This window comes from Leuresthes tenuis, unplaced genomic scaffold (genome assembly GCF_036924035.1).
Source record: "Leuresthes tenuis unplaced genomic scaffold, fLeuTen1.0.hap1 SCAF_21, whole genome shotgun sequence".
NCBI lineage: Eukaryota > Metazoa > Chordata > Actinopteri > Atheriniformes > Atherinopsidae > Leuresthes > Leuresthes tenuis.
The window spans coordinates 29080352-29104861 of NW_027325375.1; the positions used below are offsets into that span (position 1 = coordinate 29080352).

Genomic DNA, 24510 nt, shown 5'->3' on the forward strand with positions numbered 1-24510 from the left:
CAATCCTACAGGCTAAAATAAAGTTGGCTGCAGAAATCCACACAGAAATCTAAGAAAGGATCATCTCTTGACAGATAGTCTCATTGTCTCATGACATCTCTTTCGTCTTTCATCCATAAATCATCTCCTGTAATTCACGCAGGTCTTTGCTGATCAAACAGGCGACCTTTGGTGACCCTGATATCAGCTCCACCCCAGCCCAGGATGCCTCCCACCTATACTGCTACAGTGGGCGGGTCCGCTACTCTTTAGGACCCAGTGGCTCCTCAACCGAAGCAGACAGCGACTCGGCTCTCAGACTGAGGCAGACAAAGGCAGGGGAGAGACGGCGTGCCGCTATCCTGCAGCATCGACTCGCACACACTCTCATCCACTCCCCCACACACACTCCCTTCACTCCGCAAGCAGCGACGCAGGTGAGTCTGCCACTGGGTGTGATTATTTCCAGATTTACTCATTAGAATAGACATAACGTCCTCGTGCTTTTGACTCTGAGTGGGTAAATTGAGATGTCATTGAGGTTGAATGTGTTAAGAGGTGATTATTGTTATTTTTCTTTAGATTTGCGTTTGGGCAGGTGGGTTGTGAGTAGGTGTGTGCGCACCCAACCCCCCTCTTCCCCCACTTTCCCCCCCCTTGGAAGAACTTGCATTTTAAGCAGTTGCTCTGCCATGTGGCTGCGCTCATCCATCATAAATGAGAAAAGAAACTTTGTATCCCACTTTTGCGGCTGTGTTTTAACACCATCTCCGCGCGGATGGGTGTGAAAGATGAGATTAATTTATAACGTTCACGGTGAAGGCTGAAGTGTCACAATGTGGTGCTGGTTTGTCTGAAGTGTGCGGTCACCGGGGTGTTGTGTGGGTGGCTCAGTCAGGAACACAGAACCAGCCAAAAATATCAATGACACCACGCAGTGTTGCTGCAGTGCTGCTTAATGGCAGGTCTGGAATTAATTTAGACCAACACGCGCCTTTTCCTGTAGTGGGGCTCATTTTCATTAACTGATATCATCGGTCAGCCACACAAAGAGGTAATCCTATGTGTTTTAAAGGCTGTCCTCGTGCAGTTTAAAACCGAAACGCTTCGTTATGTTCCACTGAGAGGATGCACTTGATGAACATGAGCTGGAGCCTGAGCTGGAGCCTGAGCCGGCTGCTGCAGGAGCAGCTCTGATGGTGATGTCACTGAAGGCAGGCCCCCTGTTTGAGACAATGGACTGTCCTAGTTGTTACTCCACTGGGGAAGGGTCACTGTTAGCTCTCCTATTAGTGCAGCAGATGGGCTGAAAACCTGGTCTTTGTCAGCTGAGGAGGACCACAGAAGTCCCACCCCTCTCATAAAACACCAGTCAGCAGCTCAGCCGTGGGTCGGAGTGATCGAAGGGCCCTGCCACATGGATGGGCGGTGACTGCACATGTCCCCCGTTCATGTGTAGTCGTCTACTCATATGCATTATATAGGATATTAAACGTTGGATTACACACATCAGGCATTGTGTCATAGATTTGTTTAAGTGGTAAACGAAGAGTTAAAAGTATTTTGTGTTCAAAGCAGGACCAGATGATGTGTTTGACTTGGTTATCATGGGCATCAAATCTGCAATTACTGTCCTTATTGCTTTGTTTGGATGCTTATTGTAACAGTTTTATTCCATAAAACATGAGGCTGTAACCTGATAAAAATGAGTTTTCTCTCTCTTTTTATGATGGAACTCACTTCAGAGAAGTGAACCGTGTCCCGCTGTAATGCATAAGCTTTGAAACAGGAAGTGAAAAAGCTCAACACAATTTTCATATTTTTGTCTTTCATGTCAGCACAGTTCAGATCTGAGGGAAATTTAACTCAGCAAAGAGCCAAATGTGGCCTGTTGGAGAGACTGTGCACAGTTGAACTTTCTTTCCTCACATTTCCCTGTCAAAGGTGTTGTTCACCCCATGAAAAAGGCGTTAGTGGAGTGAGGTTCTAGTCATAGCATAGATAACTTCCTCTTTTATGTGGTGGATGGGTGTGGGTCAGTGTTTTGGGTTGATCAGCTGGAGGGATATGGGTCAGTGACTTCTTGTGGCTTCTAGGTACTTAAATGTGGTTGTAAGGTGGGAGTTTCACATGAAAAGCTTTCATCAAAAGCTGACGCAGACTTTGCATTAGTCCACCGCATAGCATTGGTGGCTTATTGTTTATTGATGGAACAGGTGCATCTTTTGCATAATTCCTAGGGAAGAACCATCTATCCTTACCCAAATCTGCACTTAAATGTAGTTTAGAATAATGGGGATGATGAGAGAAGTCCTTTTGTCCTTGTAAATATTTAACATTGGTCTGAGATTCCAGTATTTTCTACATGTTTCATGTAACCAAGCCCGGAGTGAGATCTGAAACCCTCGGCGTATTACAGACCACACAGCCTTTGAATATTTTACGAAGAGCTGAATATTGACTTAATTACATTTTCTCCAATAAGTTGTAATAAAATCTCACAGAAGTTAGAGAAAATGTCAAAGGTAAATGAATGACTTGTGCTCTGGAACATGACTTTTTTTGTTGGTTTACATCAAAATAACTGCATATAAATGTACTGTTTTGTCATATTTTGCCACAAAATGAGTGTTTTTCAGTTTTATTAAGTGAAAAGGGAGCCTGAGGGGTGTGTTGAAGGAGTTGTGTGTTCTTGTATTCAATGTTTTCTTTTTCCTTTAAGCTCTCTCTGGTTTGGTTTAAGCACCTAAAACTCCTTGGTTAGGTTTCGGCATGAACCATCAGAGTAGAAAAACTACAAAACGTGCATCAGAATAAACTCGTTCACAGCAGTTAATGTTAAAAATCTCCTTTTTTGTGCTTAAATGGTAATGATTGTCACCCCATCTGCAAAAGCCACCAATGTGGTGCAGATAAAGACTAATTTCTTTGAGAATTAATTGTTTCATTCCTATGTTAACAAATGGCCTCAATCAAAGAATAATTTTATGAACCCTTTTGTTTAGTGGTTGGCCATCTGCCAATTACTGAATCATCTGATTAAAACGGTTGTTAACAGCTGCTTGGAGGCGGGACACAGAAGAAGAGACGGTTTCATCATACATGCCACATACATGAATCTGGCCAAAACTGACGTAATATTCTGAGATTACATCATTTAAGTGGATGTAACCAATGATAATTAATCATATTCTGAGTATGATCCCATTTTTAGATGCTTAAATTCACATCCCTGGATCCCCCAACTGAATCAAAACTCGATTTAAGCCGAGCATTTGACATTTTTGAGAAAATGAGCTGTTTTTAGAGTTTTTGGGGCTGTCTGCAAAGCTTAACCGATAACAATGCTTCACAATCAGATCCTCTTACAGATATTCATGTTCTTTTTTGTATTAACTGAAAAGGTTTCACAGAAAAACTCATGCACATATGGTGCTGTTTGAAGTGGTTAAGTTTGGGTCACAAGCAGAACTTTGAATCACCGTTTTGGATAAAGATCCATTTGGCTGCAGCCTGAAGGCCTGTGATCTAAACCAGCCTTTTAAATATGATTGATTTTCCACCTTTTTAAGACAGTTAAATCATTACTATCAAAGCAGATTCATGCAGTAATCCATCTTAAAGTGAAATTAAAAAGAAAGTCTCTTTGTATTTGTAATACAAAATGAATGGTTTCACTTCTGGTTACTGTTTTGATGTATTTTGGTTTCTGCCTCCTTATGAAGTCACATTGTCCGTTGCTTAAGTAGCTTTCCTTGTTTTCCCAGACTCTCCGGAGCTGGTCCCCACCACCTCACATCTGTCACAACCACCATAACTTTCAGTGATCATGGAGCTAGACTTTGGACATTTTGACGAGCGGGACAAGGCCTCCCGTACCGCACGGGGGGGGCGCATGAATGGACTCCCCAGCCCTACCCACAGTGCCCACTGCAGTTTCTACCGCACACGCACTCTGCAGGCCCTCACCAACGAGAAGAAAGCCAAAAAGGTGCGCTTCTACCGCAACGGAGACCGCTACTTCAAGGGCATCGTGTACGCTATCGCCAACGACCGGTTTCGCACCTTTGACTCTCTCTTGGCCGACCTCACACGCTCACTCTCCGATCACATCAATTTGCCACAGGGAGTCCGCTTCATCTTCACCATTGATGGATCACGCAAGATCGCATCCTTGGAGGAGCTAGAGGAAGGTATGCATATTCAAGTAGAACACATTTCACATCTTCCCTTCAGAGTGGAAAGCAGTTTGGATCCTAGTGTTTCCCAGTCCCGGTCCTCAAGGCCCTGCATTTTTTTCCATGTTTCCCTGCTTCAACACACCTGATTAAGATAATTGGGTCACGTCTTTGAGCTCTGCAGAAGGCTGAGGACGACCCATTCACTTGAATCAGGTGTGCAGGAGCAGGGAAACATGGAAAACATGCAGGGCGGCGTGCCTTGAGGACCCGGATGGGGAAATGCAACATACTACACTGGATCAAAAGGGACAAACGCTGGCTTTAGAATAGGCCTCATGATTTACAGGTAGTGGGGAAAACTGCTGAAGTGCAGAGATATCGTGAGCCACCATGTTAAAGAGGTTTGTGTGCTCTGAAGATTTAAAACAGGGATGCCCAAAGTTGGTCCTGCAGGTTTTAGACACGCCTGATTCAGATGAAATGGATTGCTAAGTTCTGCACAAGCCTGCTAATGATGTATTGATCTGAATCAGGTGTGCTGAAGCAGGGGAACATCTAAAACCGGCCGGACAGCGGCCCTCGAGGACCGGATGTGGGCATCCCTGCTATAAAACAAATATTTAAAGTCTTACCTGTTAAATCCAGATTCCTCTAAACTCCCAAACAAGCTCAATTCTTTAGTCACACATTGTTGAAGTTGTGTCATGGTGCACTTCTTCAGATTTAATCAAAATGTGGTTTAGTTCACTGAGACCGAATACTGAACTGCAAAGTCGGGTCAATTGAAATGACCGCGATGGATCCATCAGACTGATGGTTTAAATGATAGATTAAGCCTCATGAGAAGCAGCCATCAGCTGTTGTAGCCTGTATTTGGCATCAGACAGCAAGTTGGAAGAAAAATGGATTTCTTTGGCCCAAATTCAAGCTGTGAAAGTTGTCAGAGATGATTTGTGGTTTTTGAGTAATCAGAAACCTTAATATGGACCTGCATGTAGAAAAGTCATATTTCAGTGGAACTATTACTCAGATACAGGGAAATAAAGCTCAAACTAAATAAGAGTTAAAACTGCAGTCGGGAGCTGAGAAGCTTCCTCGTATTAAAACTGAAGTTTCATGAGAGCAGAAACATTTATTTAGAAAACCGCTCGTTATTTTCCATGATCGTAATTAATTCTGAATGATCCCGCTAAAGAAGTGGGATGAAGTGGACGGGACGAGTTTGGGGTAGAGCTAAAAGATCAACCGCAGCTTAACTGGTCTAAAACGAGCTGATCATCTCTGCTTCTTGAGCTGCTTAGGAAAGATGGGAGTGTGGGTGGCTTTGGATGTGTGTGGCAAGTTGGGGCAGCTCTGTAAGCACCACGGTTGGTGGGAGGGGGCATTTCATTGTGCTTCCTCTTGCGGGATGTAATTAATCCCTCCATCACCTCCTCACAGTGTAATCCAGTTTTGTGCTTTGCTTTTTTTTTGTCTTTGCTGTAATTTCTTCACATTTGGCTTAATTGTTGCCGTCTGGATGTTGTTTTTTGCCAGTATTTCTCTTTCTTTTGCTCCCTTTGTCAGAAGAGAAGCAGATAAAACATGATTAATGTGAATATTTTAATTCGCTGACAGATTTTTACATTTTCAGTAGGTTGTAAAATAAAGATATCATGACTTCAGTCTTTATGAAGTGTGTCTTTATGACCAAAGTCTTCCTTAAGTCCCGTCTAACAAGGCAGCTGTTGCCAGAACAGCCTTATGGCTGCGTGTAAATGTAAGAAAGCCAATGACTGGTGCTTTAAACTGAGTCTCTGACAGTGTGAGGGTGTCTCTGCCGTGTTGCTTTTACTGTCGGTGCATGTTGGAAAGCAGATATTGTTGAACAACTAGGACTCTGGTCTCATGGGAGAATCTTGAAGTTTTTTTTTATCCCTTTCAACACCGAATAAGGACATGCAAGTGTTCTGTGGAGTGTGTGTATTAGACTCTGATATTTAAATGATTGTTGAAAGGGATGTTAGTAAAAATGAGAAGAAATTCCAGTTCCATGCAACAACCTTTTAGCTCATTGTCTGTTAGCTGGATGATCGTTTTGATAATCCAAGTCTGAAGTTATCAATCAAAATGAGCTATTTAAATTCTGAAATGAGCCGCTCAAACTGTAGCTGTTTGCATCCTGAAGGTTGCCCATAGTCGATGTAACACTGAACTTAATCAAATGGGGTTTAATCATTTAGTAAATGCAGCAACGAGAACTCAGTTTAAGCAAATCCTAAATGCAATATTGAGTTTATATCCTTTGAAACCTGTTTGCCCCCTGACCTTTTGAACAGATGCAGCCGTACAAACGAGAGATGAGCCTCACTAAAAAAGTCCCTGTGCTCTGACAGTTCTACAGGAAAGTCAGATCCAGGATGGGTCACTCTCACTTCCACAGCTGGAGCCTGTTCCCAGTCCATTCTCAACAGAAAAGTACAATGATTGTTGAAAACATGGTGCAGGACGAGTCCCGAACCAGCCATCTCATGCACATGGGTGTTCTGAGTGTGACTGGGGTCCAATGGGGGTCTCCCACCATACCCTCCTCTCTGTATAAGCTAGCATTCGTGGCCAACTAAATGCTGGAGAGGCATGAGAAGTGGACATCATGTAAGAACACGTATGACGACGTGAATGTGCTGACGAGTCCATAAAACTGGGTTTCTGTGACTACAGCTGTGCCTCCACAGCAGGGAAGAGCTTTGAGGCAGTGGCTGAAGCACAGCAGAGAGGAAGGTGTAAGGCCTGCAAGTTTTATTTGAAGCCAAATTGACCTTAAGTACTCTTCCAAGTCCTTAAACTTGCACATTTTTGATTGCTTTAATAATACCAAAATAAAAGCAGGCAAAATCCAAGCAGGACTTGCTCAACCATGTTAATATACAGATAAAATATGGGTGAATGTATTACTGAATTAGCAAAGGTCAGTGATATACATGACTCCTGACATATTTAATGTATAAATCACTCTTTTTGTAAGAAGAACATGGGTGCAATGTGCAAGTCTGGCACGTCTTTCATCCTCAAAATGATCTTGCTTGATACAAACTTAGTTCCATCATCATTCATTTGAATGCACACAGTTTGTCTTCTATCTAACCAACAGATAGTAGTGCAGTAGTTTCAGTTTTGAGTCATCCAATCTCAATGTTCCTGCTGCTACTAAAAACTAAAAACTTACGTCTGTTCAGAGGGAAATCTGGCTCCTCAAAGCCTGGCAGTGCACTTCAAAACTTCAGCAGACAAAGCTGACACCAACAGCCGTAGAAGCTGGTTTCATCGCAGTAAAACAACTGTTATTAAAGGATGTGATTGTATGCCCATAATTTCTCCCACTGGTTCAAATGTTGCCGAGTGGACAGACACTCTGAGGTTCTCCGGTGTCAAATAGCTGAAATAAAGCCCACTAACCCAATTATTTTGCCTCTACAGGGGAAAGCTATGTTTGTGCATCGGAGAACTTCTACAAGAAAGTCGATTACACAAAGAACGTCAACCCAAACTGGTCTGTGAATGTAAAGGCCTCGGCGAGCCAGAAGAACATGCAGTCCTTGGCTGCCAAGGCTGCCGGCGAGACCAGAGAGGGCAAGGACTTTATTCGACCCAAGCTTGTCACGGTGATGCGCAGCGGCGTGAAGCCCCGCAAAGCCGTGCGCGTCCTGCTCAACAAGAAAACGGCGCACTCCTTCGAGCAGGTGCTCACAGACATCACGGAGGCCATTAAGCTTGAAAGTGGCGTGGTCAAGAGGATCTACACTCTTGATGGCAAGCAGGTAAGGCGTGTGTCAGCCATGTGCTGCTCCAAATCTGAATGGACCGTATCATGATGTGAATATGGAAACTACGACCTTCCAAAATTCAAATGTGTCAAGTGGGATTTTTCTGCATGAATTTGTTTAATGTTGAGAGGGCTGTGTCACATAAAGATGGTACAGTAAGGTGTGTAAATATAGCTGCTCAACAGGAAAATGTGTGGTTGGGTTGAGAACAGTTTGCCATTCATGAAACCTTACACAGGCAGGTGTCATCAGGATGAAAGCGGAGACAAAGTTATTCACATGGAAATTGCAAAAGATAGAGCTAAAAAAAACCACAGAACAACTACTGTTTGCTTCTAACCTCAGTCAACAGGGATGTGGTATGTCCATGAGAGCTTTATTCTGACTCTCAGTTCAACTTTTTCTCCTGTCATGTGGCTCAGGACATCGGTGTCCTCTCCAGCGGTCTTTGTTGGGGAGTTGGGCCGTTGGTTTGTCTGATTCCTTTGGTCATAAAGGCCTCAGACGTCCTGGGAAATGAAATCTTCTTTTCACTGCGGTTGTGTACAAACAGCCAAGCCCTGCTTTGTTGTGGGGGATCATTTTGTCTGCTTTTGTTGCTCCTGAGATTGTGCAAAGCGATGATTTAGTAAAAAATGTGAGAACATTTCAGTTTATTCACATATTTAAGAAAAGAATAAAAACTTATAACTTGTTTAACTTTTCTACCCTCTGACAGTCGCAGAGATGGACTCATCCTGTTTGGGATTAAGCATTAATTAAGTCCAGGTTTAAAGTACAAACATTTGTTTTTCAGTGCAGCAGAAGCCAAAATGTCTCTGGTAATTTTCTTAGAAATAAGGACTGATCCCTGCATTGTGCAGATAGCTCTGATGGTCATATCTGGAGAGAAAATGGATGAATTGAACCTTTACTTTGTTCATGACTTGGTTTTAACACGGTTGAGTGCAGACTGTTGGAGACGGCGTTCGGCTTTTGTCAAGGCAGCTAATTTCTGCTGCTAAAAGTTCACCAAGCTCAGCTACAGCTACTGTGAGACTCTTTTGTTTCAGCTAAATTTACAAATGATCCACATGGAGCGGAGGCACATGGCTTTAACTTTGCATGAAAATCATCCTCTTGGGAACACTGTTTGTTTAGCACACAGCTAAAACAACGTGATGATTTATTCATGTTCACAATTTCTTACAGTAGTCTCAAAGCACAACGGCAGCCATCGAGCAAGGTCACCCGGCCGGAAGGCTGTGGAAGGTGTGCGAGACGTTGTTTGTTAAGCTGCAGAATCTCGTTCGTGATATTTTCCTGTGCAGCAGTAACCTTTTTGATAAAATCCTGTCGCCTTGTTAGATAAAGTCTTGCAGATAAGTTCCTCATCTGTGGTTAACGGCATGAATCAGATGCACCGTCTCCTGACGACGGTGAATCAATCAAATTAATAGAGGCTGGGATGAAGTGCTGCTGTGAAAACATGTGGATGTGGACATCTGTTCTTCTTTGATACGGTTAAATGTTCAAGCATCGGGGGGGGGGGGGAACCTGCCCTTTTTAGGTGTCGTGATACTTGATTTTTCTTTTATATCAGTGCTGGATTTGAATGTGTCTGGGAGGAGGGGAGGTAATCTGAAATGATAGATGGGGCAGAATTTGATTTTAATGCTTTCTCCCCAGGGTGCAGTCTGGTTGCCCCTGGTCTTAAAATGGTTTTCTATAAAATCCTTGATCTGAGGTAGTACTCACTTTATGTCATGTTGTGCTATTTTCTGTTTATTTTTTTTGTCTTTTGGTCATGCATTTTTAATGAAGTGATTCCACAAAGGAAATTTAATCATCACCATGTTACAAATCCTCGTCTTACAGCAGACTGAGTGAGAAGTCCTCACTGTGTGTTGGAAATAGATCATTTCATAACGGCTCTCCACTCATGTCTGACTCATGCTGACTTCTGGTTTCCCTGCAATGCACAGAAATGTAAGAAAAACCGAGGAACAATGTTGTGGCGTCTTTGTGTGCAGAGGCACACTGCAGCTGCTCTGTGGTGGAGGTGATATGGTAGAAGCAATATTGATGCAGTGCCCGCCCCTCCCTAACTCTTTGCCGATCCTCCTCTTCCTCATTCTGCTGTGATAGCTGCTGGGACTGGTTGCTAGGAGACCACATCCCAGGCACAAAGAGAGCCCAGCTGGTGTGGACTGGTCTGTCAGATACCACATCCTGTAGTGAGTGGGAGAGTTTACTATCAATGCGAGCCTTTGGTGTTCAAAAGGAGGAAAAATAAAATCATGTCATGTGTATATTCCACCGCTGGATGTGAATCTGAAGCATGATGGGCTCAGTTGCATATGGCTGTGTGTGTGTGTGTGTGGGGGGGTTCTCTTGAGATCTGTTTGTCACAGAGATAAAATGGTGAAAAGCTGTGTCAGAATTGACTTTCTAGGATTTCTAAAATGGCTACTTTTCATGCGTGCTGCTCTTCCCGGTGCCGCATAGGCAGCCAGCCCTCCTCTCTCAGCCAGAGTTGTGCACAAAATCATTCCCATTTTCCTCTCAAACGCTCACGGTTTCAGTTCAGTGAGAGAAGGGTGGGGCCCCTCGATTCAGGATATTCGTTCTTACAGCAAATTAGGATCATTTTACTTTCGCTAATGGGAGTAATTATTCCCAGAGTCTTTGGAAAGCTGCAGAATTTGCTCTTCCTGCCTTTTAAGGCTTCTTCTTTAATTGCTCAAAGCCGTTTTGTACTTATTCCTCCTTGATTGAGGTGGCTGCAGGGGAGAATAGCTCAGCTTTTCATTTAGGAGCCACTTCTTCTTCATGTGAATTACACTTAAATGGAGGAAAATCTAATATCATTTGCGAAACATGTTGAAGTTACGGAATGTGTCTTATCTCGATGATTGTGCTGCATCTGATGCGTATTTTAAAGTAAATCCTGTCTTGATGGTTTATCAAGACAAAGCCTTGGAGGTAAAGTAAGTGTTCCTGTATCCTTCAGACACAAGGTCACGCTGTTCTTGCCAGAACAAAAGACTCAGATTCGGCGGTAATAACAGTGGATACAACTTATTCAGTAAAGAATAGATCTGCATGTAGGCTCAGGGATTTATTTTTTTATTTTTTAAGTCTAAAATACATCCGTTAACTGACAAGAAAAGCCTAATTTTTTTTTCTCCCCCTGTTATCAGGGCTTTTGCAGTCTGCCTGCTCCTTGCCATGCTGCAGAAGCGGTTGTCATGGCAATAAGCTCCACTGTGATGTATTCAGTTTGTGACAATGGCTCGTAATGCGCTGAGTGTGCTTTTTACAGAGTCTTACCTGCCCTGCCCCCTGTTCCTTATCTGTCAAGAGCCCACTGCCTCCGCATCTGACTCACATGTGCACGCCCACACATGCACACAGGGGCGCTAGGAAAAGGAGGCAGACGATCAGTCTCTCGGAGGGGTGTGGTCCCCACGATGAAGGCCTGGAAGCCTGCATGATCCTTGCTGCCTGAATCCCTGAACACCACATCAACTCGTGAGCATGACCTGGAGGAAGCACAATTCAACAAAGCTAAGGCCACATCAGTCAGCCAAATGGAAAGCTTGCTTCCTTGGTGTTGGGGAGGGGTGGGGTTAAACCAGCATCAGGCACCAGCTGCTCACCATGACTGTGCAGATATCATTGCCTAAGTGGGTGATCTGCGCCCCAGATGCATCTGGTTCTGGATGCATAAACTCTGCTGCTGGATGGAGGTTATAGATGTCCTGATATTCTATCCATCAACAGAACTGTTGTTTTTTCTTTTAAATACCCGAAACCTTTGGTTTGGTTGTGGAGACGCCGCTGTTTCTGGAGGAATATTCCATTCACATCACTTCTATTGATGGACTCTGTGCCTACAGTGAATACAGCAGTGTGGGTGTATCCCTGTGGGTTGCAAAGCAGGATCTTAACTTGCTCTTTTTTCTTCACTTTCTTTTTATACAGCACGGTAAAGCTGGGACTACATGATACAACACCTCCGGTTGTGTTTAAAATGCTGTGCTCAGACTTTGTGGCCTGGCATTATATCGGTGCTGAAGTGTTGCAGCGTTAAATGGCTTCACTACTCAGAAAGATGCTGGTTCCTGGTAAACATCCCTGGCTTTGCTTATTTCTGAGCTGTGTGTTAGAGTTTGTAACCTTGTGGTTTGATGATTAAACCAATTGGGTTCAACACTACAGCCTCACTCTTACAGAATCAAACTATACTCAGGATTTATGATTATGTGACAGTGTTACATCACACTGATGAAACACCTGTGGGCCTGTGTTTGATGACCCAGAGTCTGGCCAAAGCAACTCAGCTCTGAATAATTTAGCTGGTGTATCGCAGCATATATAGCTGCTGGTGGGTTGGCGTGGTGTTTTTTTGTTTTTTTTAAAGGGGTCATGTGGTTCTGACAGCTGGTGAGGCACAGATTAGGGATAGGCTTGTTGGGACATTGGGTGGTGGGCTCCTGGAGTCTGGAAAGAGCCAGTTTTTCCTAAAAACCCCATTCTCAGCCTTCTAAAAGACCCAAACATATACACTCATCTGTGTGTCACCTCTGTAATTTACAGTGCTTTTGATTATCTTCGAGTTTAATGGCATCAGGACTTCTCATCTTGGCCTTCTCATGGATGCCATTGCTAGGTGGGTAAGGCTGACCTTTACAGATTGAGAGAGGATGCTTCTTAACTTGCAGTACATCCAAATTTTCCCAAGCTGGCTTGCCATTTTCTTCACCCCTGCCGTGTTTCAAAGGGGCTCTGACATTTTAAATTTCATCCAGTCGAATGCAAAGCCAAGCTGTTTCCCCACAACATGTCTGCCAGCTGAGGACAGGCCAAAGCTCACTGATGACTGGTTCCAGTTTCTATTGATCCATGATGGGAAGCAACAAAGCAATGCCTGCCGATGTAGTCAATCAAGAGATTATGGACATGTGAATAGATGTAAATATGTAAATAGACTTTTACACCCATTCACCCAATGGCAAACGCATACATAGCACCTCTTATTCAGTAACATGTTACAGGCTACACGCTTCTTTTTTGCATCGATGCGTCCTTCCCAGGGAAGGAAACTTAGACGTGTGGTCGGGGAAAGCCGGGGATTGAACTGCTGACCATGACTGCTGTTCTGCAGCCGCCCCACTTGTGATTTTTGGAGCATGTGCATGCAATTTTATGTTTATGCATTTAGCTTTTATCCAAAGCAACTGTGGGGTAAGGGGGTCTTGCCTAAGGACCCCTACTGGAGGCAGTACCTTTCATGCAGATTTGAACTCAGGTCTCCCACATGGAAGGTGGCAATCATACCACTACACTATCCAGCCCCACATTTTACTGACCGTTTGAATCATAAAGTGACCTGATGACACAGAGAGGACGGGTCTCCTCCGTAATGCTCTGACAGTGTGGCGCTAACGGGTCTCTGTTGGAATAGGAGGAGTCAGTGGTTCTGTTAAGAGCTCTGCAGCAGGGTGGAGGCTATCTGGAACAATGACTTGCACTCTTATTTTTTTATTTTGTATGGTTTAGTTGGCATGAGTGGCATTGGTTGAAAGTGGAGAGAAGACAGGAAAGCAGGCAGCAAAGGACCCCAGGCTGGGTCTACTACGACAAAGGATCCGTGGCCTCTGTGCACGTGGAGAACGAGCTCAGCACACCTTTTCCATCTTTTAGCTTTTGAATGAGGCACTTTTGACTACCAGATAATAATTTGTAAGGACCAGAGACGCCTAAATCACGGTGCCATGGGAGAAAGTTTGGATTTGGAAGTGAATGAGTGTCTTTTTGCAGCGATGCTGACGTTCAGAGCATCTTAGTGTTTAAACCAGTTCATCATCTTTGTCTGGAAGTTTACGGCCTTTGTTTAGGCTTCACAATGTTTGACCGATTCATATGTTGTGTGCGCAACTCATCCAGACTCCTAACTTTGATTAGAGATTTGGTTTATAAAGATTAAGTTAGCAGTCTGCTAGATAAACACTTAATACCTTTAATCTGCTCTGTGCTTAAAGCTATTAAAACATGAACTACTGTCTACCCTCCTGCTCTGTCCCAGCCCAGTTCTGTCTCCTCTCCGCCCGCCGGCCCTGGAGGGAAAAGAGCACTTCCCGTCGCTTCCATCTTATGATTAAGTGCCAGGTGCCCTTGTTACTGCACACCAGTTTAACCTAATGACAGTAACATGTATCTAATCTCATGATGATAAACACAGGAATACCCTAACGTATTGCCTGTGAATTAGGCTTCGGGGGGGAGGGACCAATTAGATTTAGTTCCCTGGAGTCAAAGTAAAATCTCTGCTCCTCAGTAGAGATCCCAGGCCTGTGTCGAGGGAGTTTTGGAGGGTATAGAGTCTTCAGGGTACAGCTGTTGGATGCCACGCCAGCGAGTCACCACCACACACTTTTAGCCCGTCCAGCAGGATTGAGAACCAACATGGCAGCTGCTGGGGTGGGGTGCTCTCAAATTATCTGCAGCTCATAGTTTGGATGTGCATCACAAAGGAAACCGTGATGCATATTGATTGCACTGGCATGTGTCCCAACACAGAGTTATCTATCTGGCTGTGGACCTCTGTCAGAGCAGCAGAGTGGTTTGGTTACAGTAATAGCGCTGTACTGTACAAGTATTTATCTCAGAAGTCAATGGGAAGGAACACATTTCAACAGGTGTTGAAAGGCGAGCTGGATATCTGACTTGGATGCTTTGGAGCAAATCTCCTCTGCACTAGAAGGAATAAAGCAGCTTTCAGCTTGAATGGCTTTAATAGGCACGTCTGAGTTGTATAATGGAGAGCAGAGGAGAAGGTGTGGCCAGAAGACATCTGTCTACTTGGTAGCCCATATTGTTTCAACAGCTGCTGCGGAGTGAAAAGACCCTGTGGAAGGAAGTCAACTCGTTTAAACATTAGAGTGAAAATGTAGCATTGTTCAGGCTTTTTGTGTCTTTTGTGTGTGTGTTTTGTTGCCTGAACCTATGGCAGCTAAAGGCATGTTTTCAGGAAGAGTAAATGGTAAACTGAGGCTTTAGACCATAACCATTAAGTGTCTGGATTCTTCCACATGATGCCAAATTATTTATTTATTATTTTTAAATGTAATCAATCTCAGATTTTGGACATTACTTTCTTTGACATTTATCTGAGGATATTCCAGATGTAATGTTTTAGAGGATGTACTCATGACATAACAGATGTTGGATGGATTTTTGTTAAGTTTTATACAGAAAATTCATAGTTGTGACTTAGAAATATGCAAATTTCTTGTTGGTATTTCAGTGATTCACAACTAGAGTCAAGCTGCTTATACTAAAGGGTATGTGGGGAAAATCATCTAATTTTATCTCAGTAGTTTAAAATTAAAAAACGTGTCAAGTGAGCCGAAAAGTCTCAATTTAGTTTACGGCTATGAACCAAAGAACACAAATTAAAAGAAGAAGTGGCTGAAAATGCTGAAAGTGGATTAAATTGTCAGCTAAAGTGGTTAAGGGCTGAAGCGTTTCAAATAATTCAATAAATGTTGCATTTTGTGTGAATAGATAATAGATAGAAAGCTAAAAATGGAGGATAAATGGTCAGAGATGGCTTGTGGCTGTAAGGTTTTGACATTTCCGATGAGAATGGTTAAAAATTACAGATGTTTGGCATGTTTTTGCAAATTTGCCTTTGAAAGTAAATGTGAGGCGAGCTCAGTGACGCCTGAAGTGCATGTATGTGAACCTGGTCTTATTGTACCAGTTATGCTTTGATGTATCAAATTGAAGTGTTTTGTCTTCTCAGGTAACCTGCCTTCAAGATTTCTTTGGTGACGACGACGTCTTCATCGCATGTGGACCAGAGAAATTCCGCTATGCACAGGATGACTTCTCTCTGGATGAGAATGGTGGGCTTGACAGTATTGGTCAGTCATTTCCAAAGTAAACCTTAAGTACAACACTGCTGATGTAGATCCAGTAATTTATCCTGATGTCTGAGAAACTAAGCATGAAGTAATGCTTCTGAACAGATGTAGAAGGCTGAGTGACAGCAAAATGTGCCTATGCAAGAAGAGAGGCTGACAGAGAAGCTGTGAAAGATGGAGTCAGAAGTCTGTTATCAGCAGCCGGCAGCAGGGATAGAAAAAGGTGGAGGAGCCATTAATCTGTCCGGTTACAGGTTTAGGCCAGCTGATCTGTTGGTGCTGATACTGCTGAGAAGTCAAGGAGAGAAAATGTAAAGCTGACCCACTCCCTGAGTCTCTCAGCTCCCTGGGCTGTGGCTTGTTTAACAACCTATTTTTAACAACCCACTTTCATCTGAAGTCCTCTTTAAAAACAGTATCTTATACGTCTTTCGATCCAAACACGGCACTGAAGCAGGGCCGAGTCGTCATTATGTTCCCGCTGTTCTTTCTTTGCCATGGGGATGCCGGGAACTTTATAATGATGTATATCCTTTTCCGTTCTGCATACTCCCCCATGGACCAAAGCTAAATTGTTTCATTCAGGCTGTAATAACCTCTGGGCCTTTGCCAAATGAAATGGCTGAGTCTCCAGCATCCCCGCATCTCTCAGTTGGCCTCGGTGGAATTGAGGGTGGAGCTTTACCTGCGATACATCAAATGGACATTGGTTCAACTGTGTGTCTACAACACACATCAATCTGGAGGAGTTATGGTCAAATTCATAGTGTTAGAAAGAAATGAATTTAAGGAGATTTTACATGGACAGAAAAGAGAGATGCTGTGATATGTTTTCACTGTGGTTCTTCTGTCTGGATAGAGAAAAACATTGAATATTTTGTCCTTTTTTTCCTCTTTTCTGCTTTGCATGACTGCTGCTTTGAAGTTTGTGTCAGATTAAATTGTTATTTGTCACACACCTTACATTAAATACAAGACGCACAGAGAGGTGCATGCAAGAACCTGCAGCTCTGTAGCATCGACGGAGAAAGAATCTGATAGACTCCGGGCTATTTCGAGACCACAGAGTAGACTGGATAGGCTGCCAGACTCGAGTACTGTCAAAGGAGTGGTGGTGGCATAACATGCAAACAATGGCGCAAGAATGTACGTCTGTATCTATCAGTGTGTGAAGGTTAGAGAGACAAGAGAAATGGTGCGATCCCAGGAGATGGAGGGAGGACAGAAAGTATAATTAGCATCAAAAGAGGCAGAGGGGGGGAGGGATGGGGAGGCAGGAGAGAGCCTGACAGTACAAACAGAAGGGAAGATGCAGAGGGAGGAGCTGCAGTGTCTGGAGTCTGTCTACTCTGATTAATACAGTGACCCAGAATATACAATGTACAAAAAATCCTATTGTTATCTTGTTTCTTTCTTATGGAGCTTTGCCACACTGTTCTGTAGTCAGACTTTCTAATCAATGTTTAACTTATAATTCGGATTGAGCATGCATGATTTGACATTTGCAGTTTGGAGAAAAGCGATTTTTACCATTTCTAACTTTGTCTCTGCACTTTGCGACAGAATGCAGGGTGATGAAGGCCCCCAAAGCCCAGCGTGGTTTAGTAAAGAGTCCTGGGCCAATCAAGCGCAGCAAGTCTCCTGCTGAATCAAGTGAGTCTGTCGGTTAACCTACATTGTAATCTTTCCTTTGTGTTGCTGTAAATGAACAAAAAATAACAAATAATAAACAGAAATGTGATGTAGCTCAGCTCGACCTTTGACCTTAGTCTGGGGGGGTGGTGCGCATAATGATGAGTTTGTCTTTTAGGATCAATAATGTATGATGGAGGATGGTTACCCGAGCTTGCATCCAATGAGCAAATGTAACGACAGGGAAATGTGTTCCTCACACCTTTTAACACGTGTTGCTTAAAGTCTCGTATTTTCCTGCAGGATTCCCCCCCCCCCCCCCCCCCCCCCGGTTTCATCATGAAAACCTTTCTGTCTTAAAGATGGAGACGAGTCTTTGTTTGATAGCAATCTGGGGTTCAGTATGACTGGAGGAGTATGAATTAAACATGAAAAGTAAACCAAAACGACACAAATGGCTTTCAGCTGTTTGTTTAACAATGACTTGATAATATCCAGGAGTCAATGAAACCATTTGAGATTCCGCTCATGCTTAAAATATCTTTAAAACAGCTTGGAGAAACCGTGCTTATCTGAGTTTACGCAGCGAAGGGAAGAATAAACCTCTGTTTTCAGCTATGAGCATCGGATGATAAGACACAGCAGGACCATCCCTCTGATTCCATTTCACAAAAGGCGCCCACTCGATTCCTCCACTCGACACCTCTTTGCTTCTTAGTTTCTCCCACCAGAGATGCAACAGAGGAGGCGAGGTGAGACGCATTTAACAGAGTGAGACGTCCTCGCTTCGCTGCGTCATTTAAACCAGAATCGACTCAATCTGGCGTGGGACACAGCTGCGTCTGCTAACCATTGGTTAATGAAGGCTGCCGCTTTGATTACTTCTGTTGGAAGCAGCTGCAAATTAAAATTCGGTGTAGGACACACCGGTGTTTCCTCGCTTATACGTCCTTATGCCTCCTCTCTCCTCAGTCCTCCGGCCTCTGGGTGCATTTCAGGACTCCTTCACATGTTTTATTTGTGCTTTCCGGGTCACAAGCGGGAGGAGAGGACGGGGAGGCTAAAATTAGACGTAAAAGATCTTCTCAATGAATTCCCAGCAGGAGTAAATGAGGAGAGATGATGCTCTCAGATCTGGTGATTACACATGAACTGTGTCCTGCATGCACAGCAGGGCACCGTTCACATGTAATGTAACTCTGGAGCATAACACAACAGGCTGGGCAGTCCTCTGGCCTCCTGGTCCTTAGTTTTTCATACATTTGATCGCTGATACCTGGCCTTTAAGGCAGCAGATGGTTGGCCAATATACCAGAGAGGCAACTGTTTGTTGAGCGTTAACTACCTCTGTGGAACCTGAGAGGTCAGCAGGGAGATAATGAGGTCGTAGCACAGGAAACGTGTGCGACACGCCCGTGTTTACTTGCTGCTACTTTATAAATAATAGTGATGCATTATCAATAATTCAAAATCTTATTTCCTGAATTTTTCTGTTTTAATATGGCTTTATTCAGCTGTGGGTCTGTCTAAAGTTGAATCTTTTCCATCCAGCTAACATGGAGATTAAACATTTTCAATTAATAAAATAAAGATGAATTCACCCATTTAGAGCAAAGATAATTTCACAAACCTAATCAATGAGTGTGTTGTTAGAATAGCTGTTTAGATAAATGTAGTTTGGTATAATCGGAGTGTCTTTAAACTTAAATAATATCAAATTTAAAGCGCAGTTAGCCTGTTAGCACGATCTTCGGCCTCTGAAATGTTAGTGCTTGTTTGCCATGCTCCTGGTGCTGAATAACAGTGAAACGCAGTACTCTCCAGGTAATTATTCCAACTCTCAGACAAAACAATGTGAGGAATTTCTTTGAGTTGCAGAGAAATAGTTACTGTGGCTCCTCTGCGGCTGAGTGTTTGGACCTTTAAACACTGGCTGCACCTTTTTGTTCAGCAGTTTATATTTTACTTTGCTGAGCTTAAGATTCCTAGAAAATGGGGCTTGTTGATTTCTCTGTTTTAGGGTGGGTTTTATATTCTAAAGTGTTGGAATAGCCTGTGTTTGCCTTTTATCTGGCTGTGTGTAAGCAACAGTGAAGCTTTATCCACTGTTTTTTCCCCTCTCATTGGCTTAAACTTTACTCTGGCCATCTGGTTTATAGTCTTCAGAATTCCTTTCATCTCTTATAGACAAAAACTCTTTTAAACCACTTAACGCACACAGCTACATCGGCTCACACTGCTCTAAGATATAAACACAATGTTCCACACAGAGAGAATCCTAGCAACGCGGCTCGACGCAGAGGGAGTGAATAAAATGTCGTCTAACAAAAACGGAGAATTCATCAGCCTCGTAGACCTGGAGTAACTGTGCCTGGAGCCAAGCCACAGTTCAGGCCTGACTTTCAGAGAGTTGCAGAGCAAGGGAAGGAGGCTCAGACCTCTGTTGCACACATCTAATCCACACTACTGTTTACCTCTTTCACTTCTGTTTCCCTCCTCCTCCCTCATCCCTGTTTTGTCTCCTCCACCCTGCTCTGCTTGCAACCTCAGCCAACGGGACCGGCTCCAGCAGCCAGCTCTCCACCCCGATTTCCAAGCATTCCCCCACCTCCACCCCTACCAGTCCAGGCCTGAACAGCAAGCAGAAGGTACCCAAACCCTTGCTCCTCTCCTGAACTTGTTGCCCTTTGTGTTTCCTCTCCCAACAGTGTAAGTTTACAGATGTAACGAAGCTGCTCTGTGTCTGCAGGATCTGTACCTGCCCTTATCTCTGGATGATGACGATTCTCTCGGCGAGTCGATGTAGACTCTCCTTCTGCAGCCAGGCTCCCTTCTGGCCTGAAACAGAGGTTTTATACCTCTCCTGCTTTCCTCCTTCAGTCACAGTGCCACCTCTTGAGGAGACCCACTCTTTATCTCTTTTTAAGGCCTTAGCCACCAGGGCTATGACACCATTTGCTGCTTGAGAATAACACAAACCGTTTTGAATTCTGCTTCAACCACTTCAACTATCTCACTAATGTTCAGATGTGTTTCTATGTGGGGGGACGGACATTCTTTCTTTTCTAAATATAAAGATTTCATGGTGTGGTGGGAAAAACACTTTTGTTTAAAACATTTTGATAAAGCATGCACTCTCAATTTGATATTTCACTCACAGAATTCCAAGCAGCAAATGGATATTTTTAGGGGCTTTCGCCTGAACTGACTCAACTTTTTTATCACTTACCGTATTTGTGATGTTCCTCCATGTCCTGCTGTCCTTCTGCCCTGTAGTTAAAGGTGTGAAAGGTAATGGTTCTTTGTGAGGGAAGTCTACTAAGCCACATTAAGTCTTTCTAACCCGCTGTAAATACTGTGTATGGCCATCCACTCGAACATCTCTACTCAGTGTCTATTGCTGTGCTTCCATAATGTCACTACAATGTCTAACATTTGCTCAACATGATACAGGGTGTGGTCAAAGTAAAAGAAAAACCCAAAATGAAGCCCTGCCGCTAAAGGTCAGGATGTGTGGGATGCGGCATCCGACCAGAAGTCGGAGGATGTATTGCATTAAACTGCCTGTCAAATTATCCTTTATAGACCTTTTAGTCCATGTGATAGAAATAATTGGTATAAATCTAGTCTCCGATTGAAGGAGATTATGTAGAAGAAAAGCATCCCACGACTCTTTATGTTGGCGTTTCCTCTACTTTGACCGTCTACATAGACAGTAGGCTATAGGTGGTCCATACCCTCCGTGTTTTTTCATAAACTGCAGTGCATGATGTCGATGAATCATAATGAAACTTTTTGTCTTGTAAAAAGCTGAACTGAAGGACCTAACGGTGCAAAAAAAAAAAACAAGCAACCAAAGGAAAACAAATAGGCCCTTTTTTTTTTTATTTTACTAAACCAACACATATTCAGTAGACAGTTTTTTATTGACCCCCTTTTTTCACCAACTCCCTTCTATCCCTTATTGGTGGTGATGTCACCACAACTTGTGGTGATACTTTATAGTCGCTGAGATTAGTTTCTCAAAGCCAAAGTATGTTTTTGACCAAGAATGACGTTAAGAGGGGGGGGAAATGTGTAAATTGTATTAGTTCTGAACATTCTGGACGAAGCACACATGGAGTTTTATGCATGTCACTTTTAGCATCAAGCTAATATCGAGATTAAATCATCTTCATCTATGACGGTTAGATGCATCACGGCGATAAACAGCAGTGGGATTTCTCCTCTTTTGCATGGCTTGGCATAGTTTTGCGATATGGGGGGGTGATGAAAACTTAACTTTTGTCTAAATCTATGTGTGGGTTTTAAATTTTTATAAAGTTTATTAATTTATATCGAGGGTACTCATGTAGGATGTTTCTTTTCTAGCTGAACTAGTTTAACACACGAGCTCTAAACACTTTTTTCCAGGCTTCTGTGTGCAACTTTGTATCGCCATATTCCTTTTTTCTATCCTCACCACTTGCATCGTGTCTCTGAATCTACTGATGGGAGGTTTTTGTTGTTTTTCAGGGATTCGAGCCTGAGAAATCTCTGAATTTGACACTGAAGCACATAGCAGGGAGCTATTTATTCAGACACTTTACCGTCTACTTGCCAGCATTACAATGCGTGACCACAATTAATTCCCAATGTACTGATACCATGCTGCACATGTAGCATTCTTTAAATTAAGATCTATGCATTTGGATTAAAAAGTGTTGTTTTTTTTCTGTAGGAATGGCCTTTTTGAACCCGATAGCGTGACTAGAAAGTGAAATATTCATGCAGTTATTCCATTGTGATGAAGTGTCGGTGTGAAAGTTGTACGTCTTTAGGATGATGAGGTGTGCGCCCTCGCTTTGAATAGCTGTGTCCGGTCAGCCACTTGATGCTCAAGACAAACCATCGCAAATTATCTGGTGCTGTGAGCTCCATCTTTCCCCAGCAGGGGGCGCTGTTACATCAGCACAACAGCAGGGACACTTAACCCACCATTTTGTACAGGAAAAAAAAATAATAAAATCAATTTTCTGTCTTTCTCCCAAACAGCCACTTCTGTAAAACCTTACTTACTGATAATGTCCTTGTTTTTTTTTATTCTACAGCTTATTACAGTGCTGCAGCATATAAAACAGAAAGTGTTGGTTGTCTTGTGTACCCTGCTGCCGCCATGTAAGATGGATGGTGCGATTCATCAACTTTCTTTTAGATTACTGTCTTTTGATAAGAAAAAAAATGAAATGGGTCATTAAAGGTTTGCTCTTTGTTAATGGCTGTTTGTAATACATTTTTTAATGTCCTGAACGATGAGGCTCCCCAACACACACACACACACTTTGTTTTGTAGAGATGCAGGATACTTTGTCACGGTGTAAATACGCCCCCATCCTGTCGTCTTTCATATGTATGCCTTTCTAATCGAATGAATGACTTTTTATTTCTCTGAAATTTACGATGTCCTTTTTAGTGGAATTTTTGCGATGTCACAGTGGCTTGTTTTTAGTGCTTCATTCAGTGTATTAACCGGTATCCTTTTGCAATTAAACAATTGTATTTCACCTCTGATTCTGAGTTTATTATGTTCTCCTCTTGAAGATTGTCCTCTACACCATCTAAGTGATAATCTAAGTGAGTCGAGAAGTCTTAAATTGGATGAAAATATCAAGTAGCTGAAATAAATACTGGTACCAAAAACAAAGAGAATAAATGATGAGATTCTTAAGGAAAGGATGAACAAAGCAGAGAACTATTTATTCATCACAGTTGTGGTTAAAGAAGCTGATAAATGAAGTTCTGGCTAGTTAAAATTATTAGAAAATCATCACTTTAGAGGGAAGGAATTGTATGTCAATGTTGGATAAATAGATGGTGAAAAAGCTAAATGTTGGGAGTTGCTATAAGTAACTCATAATTGGTTAAAATGGTTTCAGTAGCTGAATGTGGTTCATAAATGGGTTTGAAGTTGAAGGGCCCAGTTTCTGCCTGAACTGTTGGAGCCGCAGGAGTCGGGCCCCGTGAGTTTTTGGTAATTAAATTAGGATTATGAAAAGCAGGCTACTAGATGTCTGACGGGGGAGCACAAAAGAGCAGGTTTTCACCATCTAAAATGACTCAAAACTGAAACATTTAAAAGCAGCTTAAACCAACGCTGTTTAGTGTAATATTCACGGTGACTTAGACGTTGTTTACTTCTCCACGGAAGGAAAAAACACCCATCTTGCTGTGTGTCATTGCCTGCATGGTCACAATGAAAGGATCCGCTGGTCCTAAACTGCACAGTCAGCGGTTTTTCTGGAGAAGATGGGACTCTGAGGTGTGAAATGGGAAGATTACAGTCCCCTGTGGTGCTCCGGGGCTGCTGACCACCTTCTCACGAACTATGAGACAGAGGAAATGAGCAAAAAACACTTATTACTTTACAGTAACCTTGAAAAACATATTGCATATAAATGAATCAATGGGATTCATCACAGCACTTCCTCTCTTGCATTGTGTCTGTGGTGCTCTGCTGCAGGACTTGGGAATATAAAGATGCTGCTTTAGCACAGACACTGTTTATTATTTGTGAGTGCATGGACTTTATGCCCCCTGCTGGCTGTAGTGTGCACGTGCTGCAACTCCTCCTAAAGACCCAAGAAAGAGTTGAAGGCAAAGAAAGTCGACTGAAAATGATAAATCACTGTTTCGCACTATTAAAAACGACTTTATCAATGTTTAACTCCATGACGAATTGTTGCCAAGTGTTCCAGGATGACGTAACGTCCTTAGACTGTTTGTAGAAAAGTTAAGATACTGTAAACATCAGCTGTGAAAAGTCATCTTTTGTAAGAGCTTGATCTCAAGGGGTCTGGGTATTGTCTGCATTGTTTAAATTGTTCAGTCTGAACAAAGAAAAAACAAGAAAGAAAGAAACCTCCTTCTAAAGTAGCTTTTATAACCAAATCACATGACCAAATAAACCAATATACTTCTGTAAAATAGAGTATTTTACAGAAGTATAATACTTCTGGTGTGGGG

General features: G+C 42.9%; 1 protein-coding gene across 2 annotated transcripts; it reads left to right on the forward strand.

Moving 5' to 3' along the window:
* Positions 1 to 216: 216 nt before the first annotated feature.
* On the forward strand, positions 217 to 23051 carry LOC140279757 (neuronal migration protein doublecortin-like). 2 transcript variants are annotated; one of them, XM_072374927.1, is made up of 7 exons: positions 217 to 416; positions 3747 to 4172; positions 7617 to 7957; positions 15756 to 15876; positions 17440 to 17529; positions 20059 to 20156; positions 20258 to 23051. In XM_072374927.1, the coding sequence occupies exons 2-7, from the start codon at positions 3809 to 3811 to the stop codon at positions 20312 to 20314; spliced, it is 1071 nt and encodes a 356-aa protein (XP_072231028.1). In that variant the 5' UTR covers positions 217 to 416; positions 3747 to 3808; the 3' UTR covers positions 20315 to 23051. The 2 variants fall into 2 exon arrangements, with proteins under 2 accessions (XP_072231028.1, XP_072231029.1); XM_072374928.1 differs by having other exon boundaries at positions 218 to 416; positions 15756 to 15858.
* The last annotated feature ends 1459 nt before the right edge of the window (positions 23052 to 24510 follow it).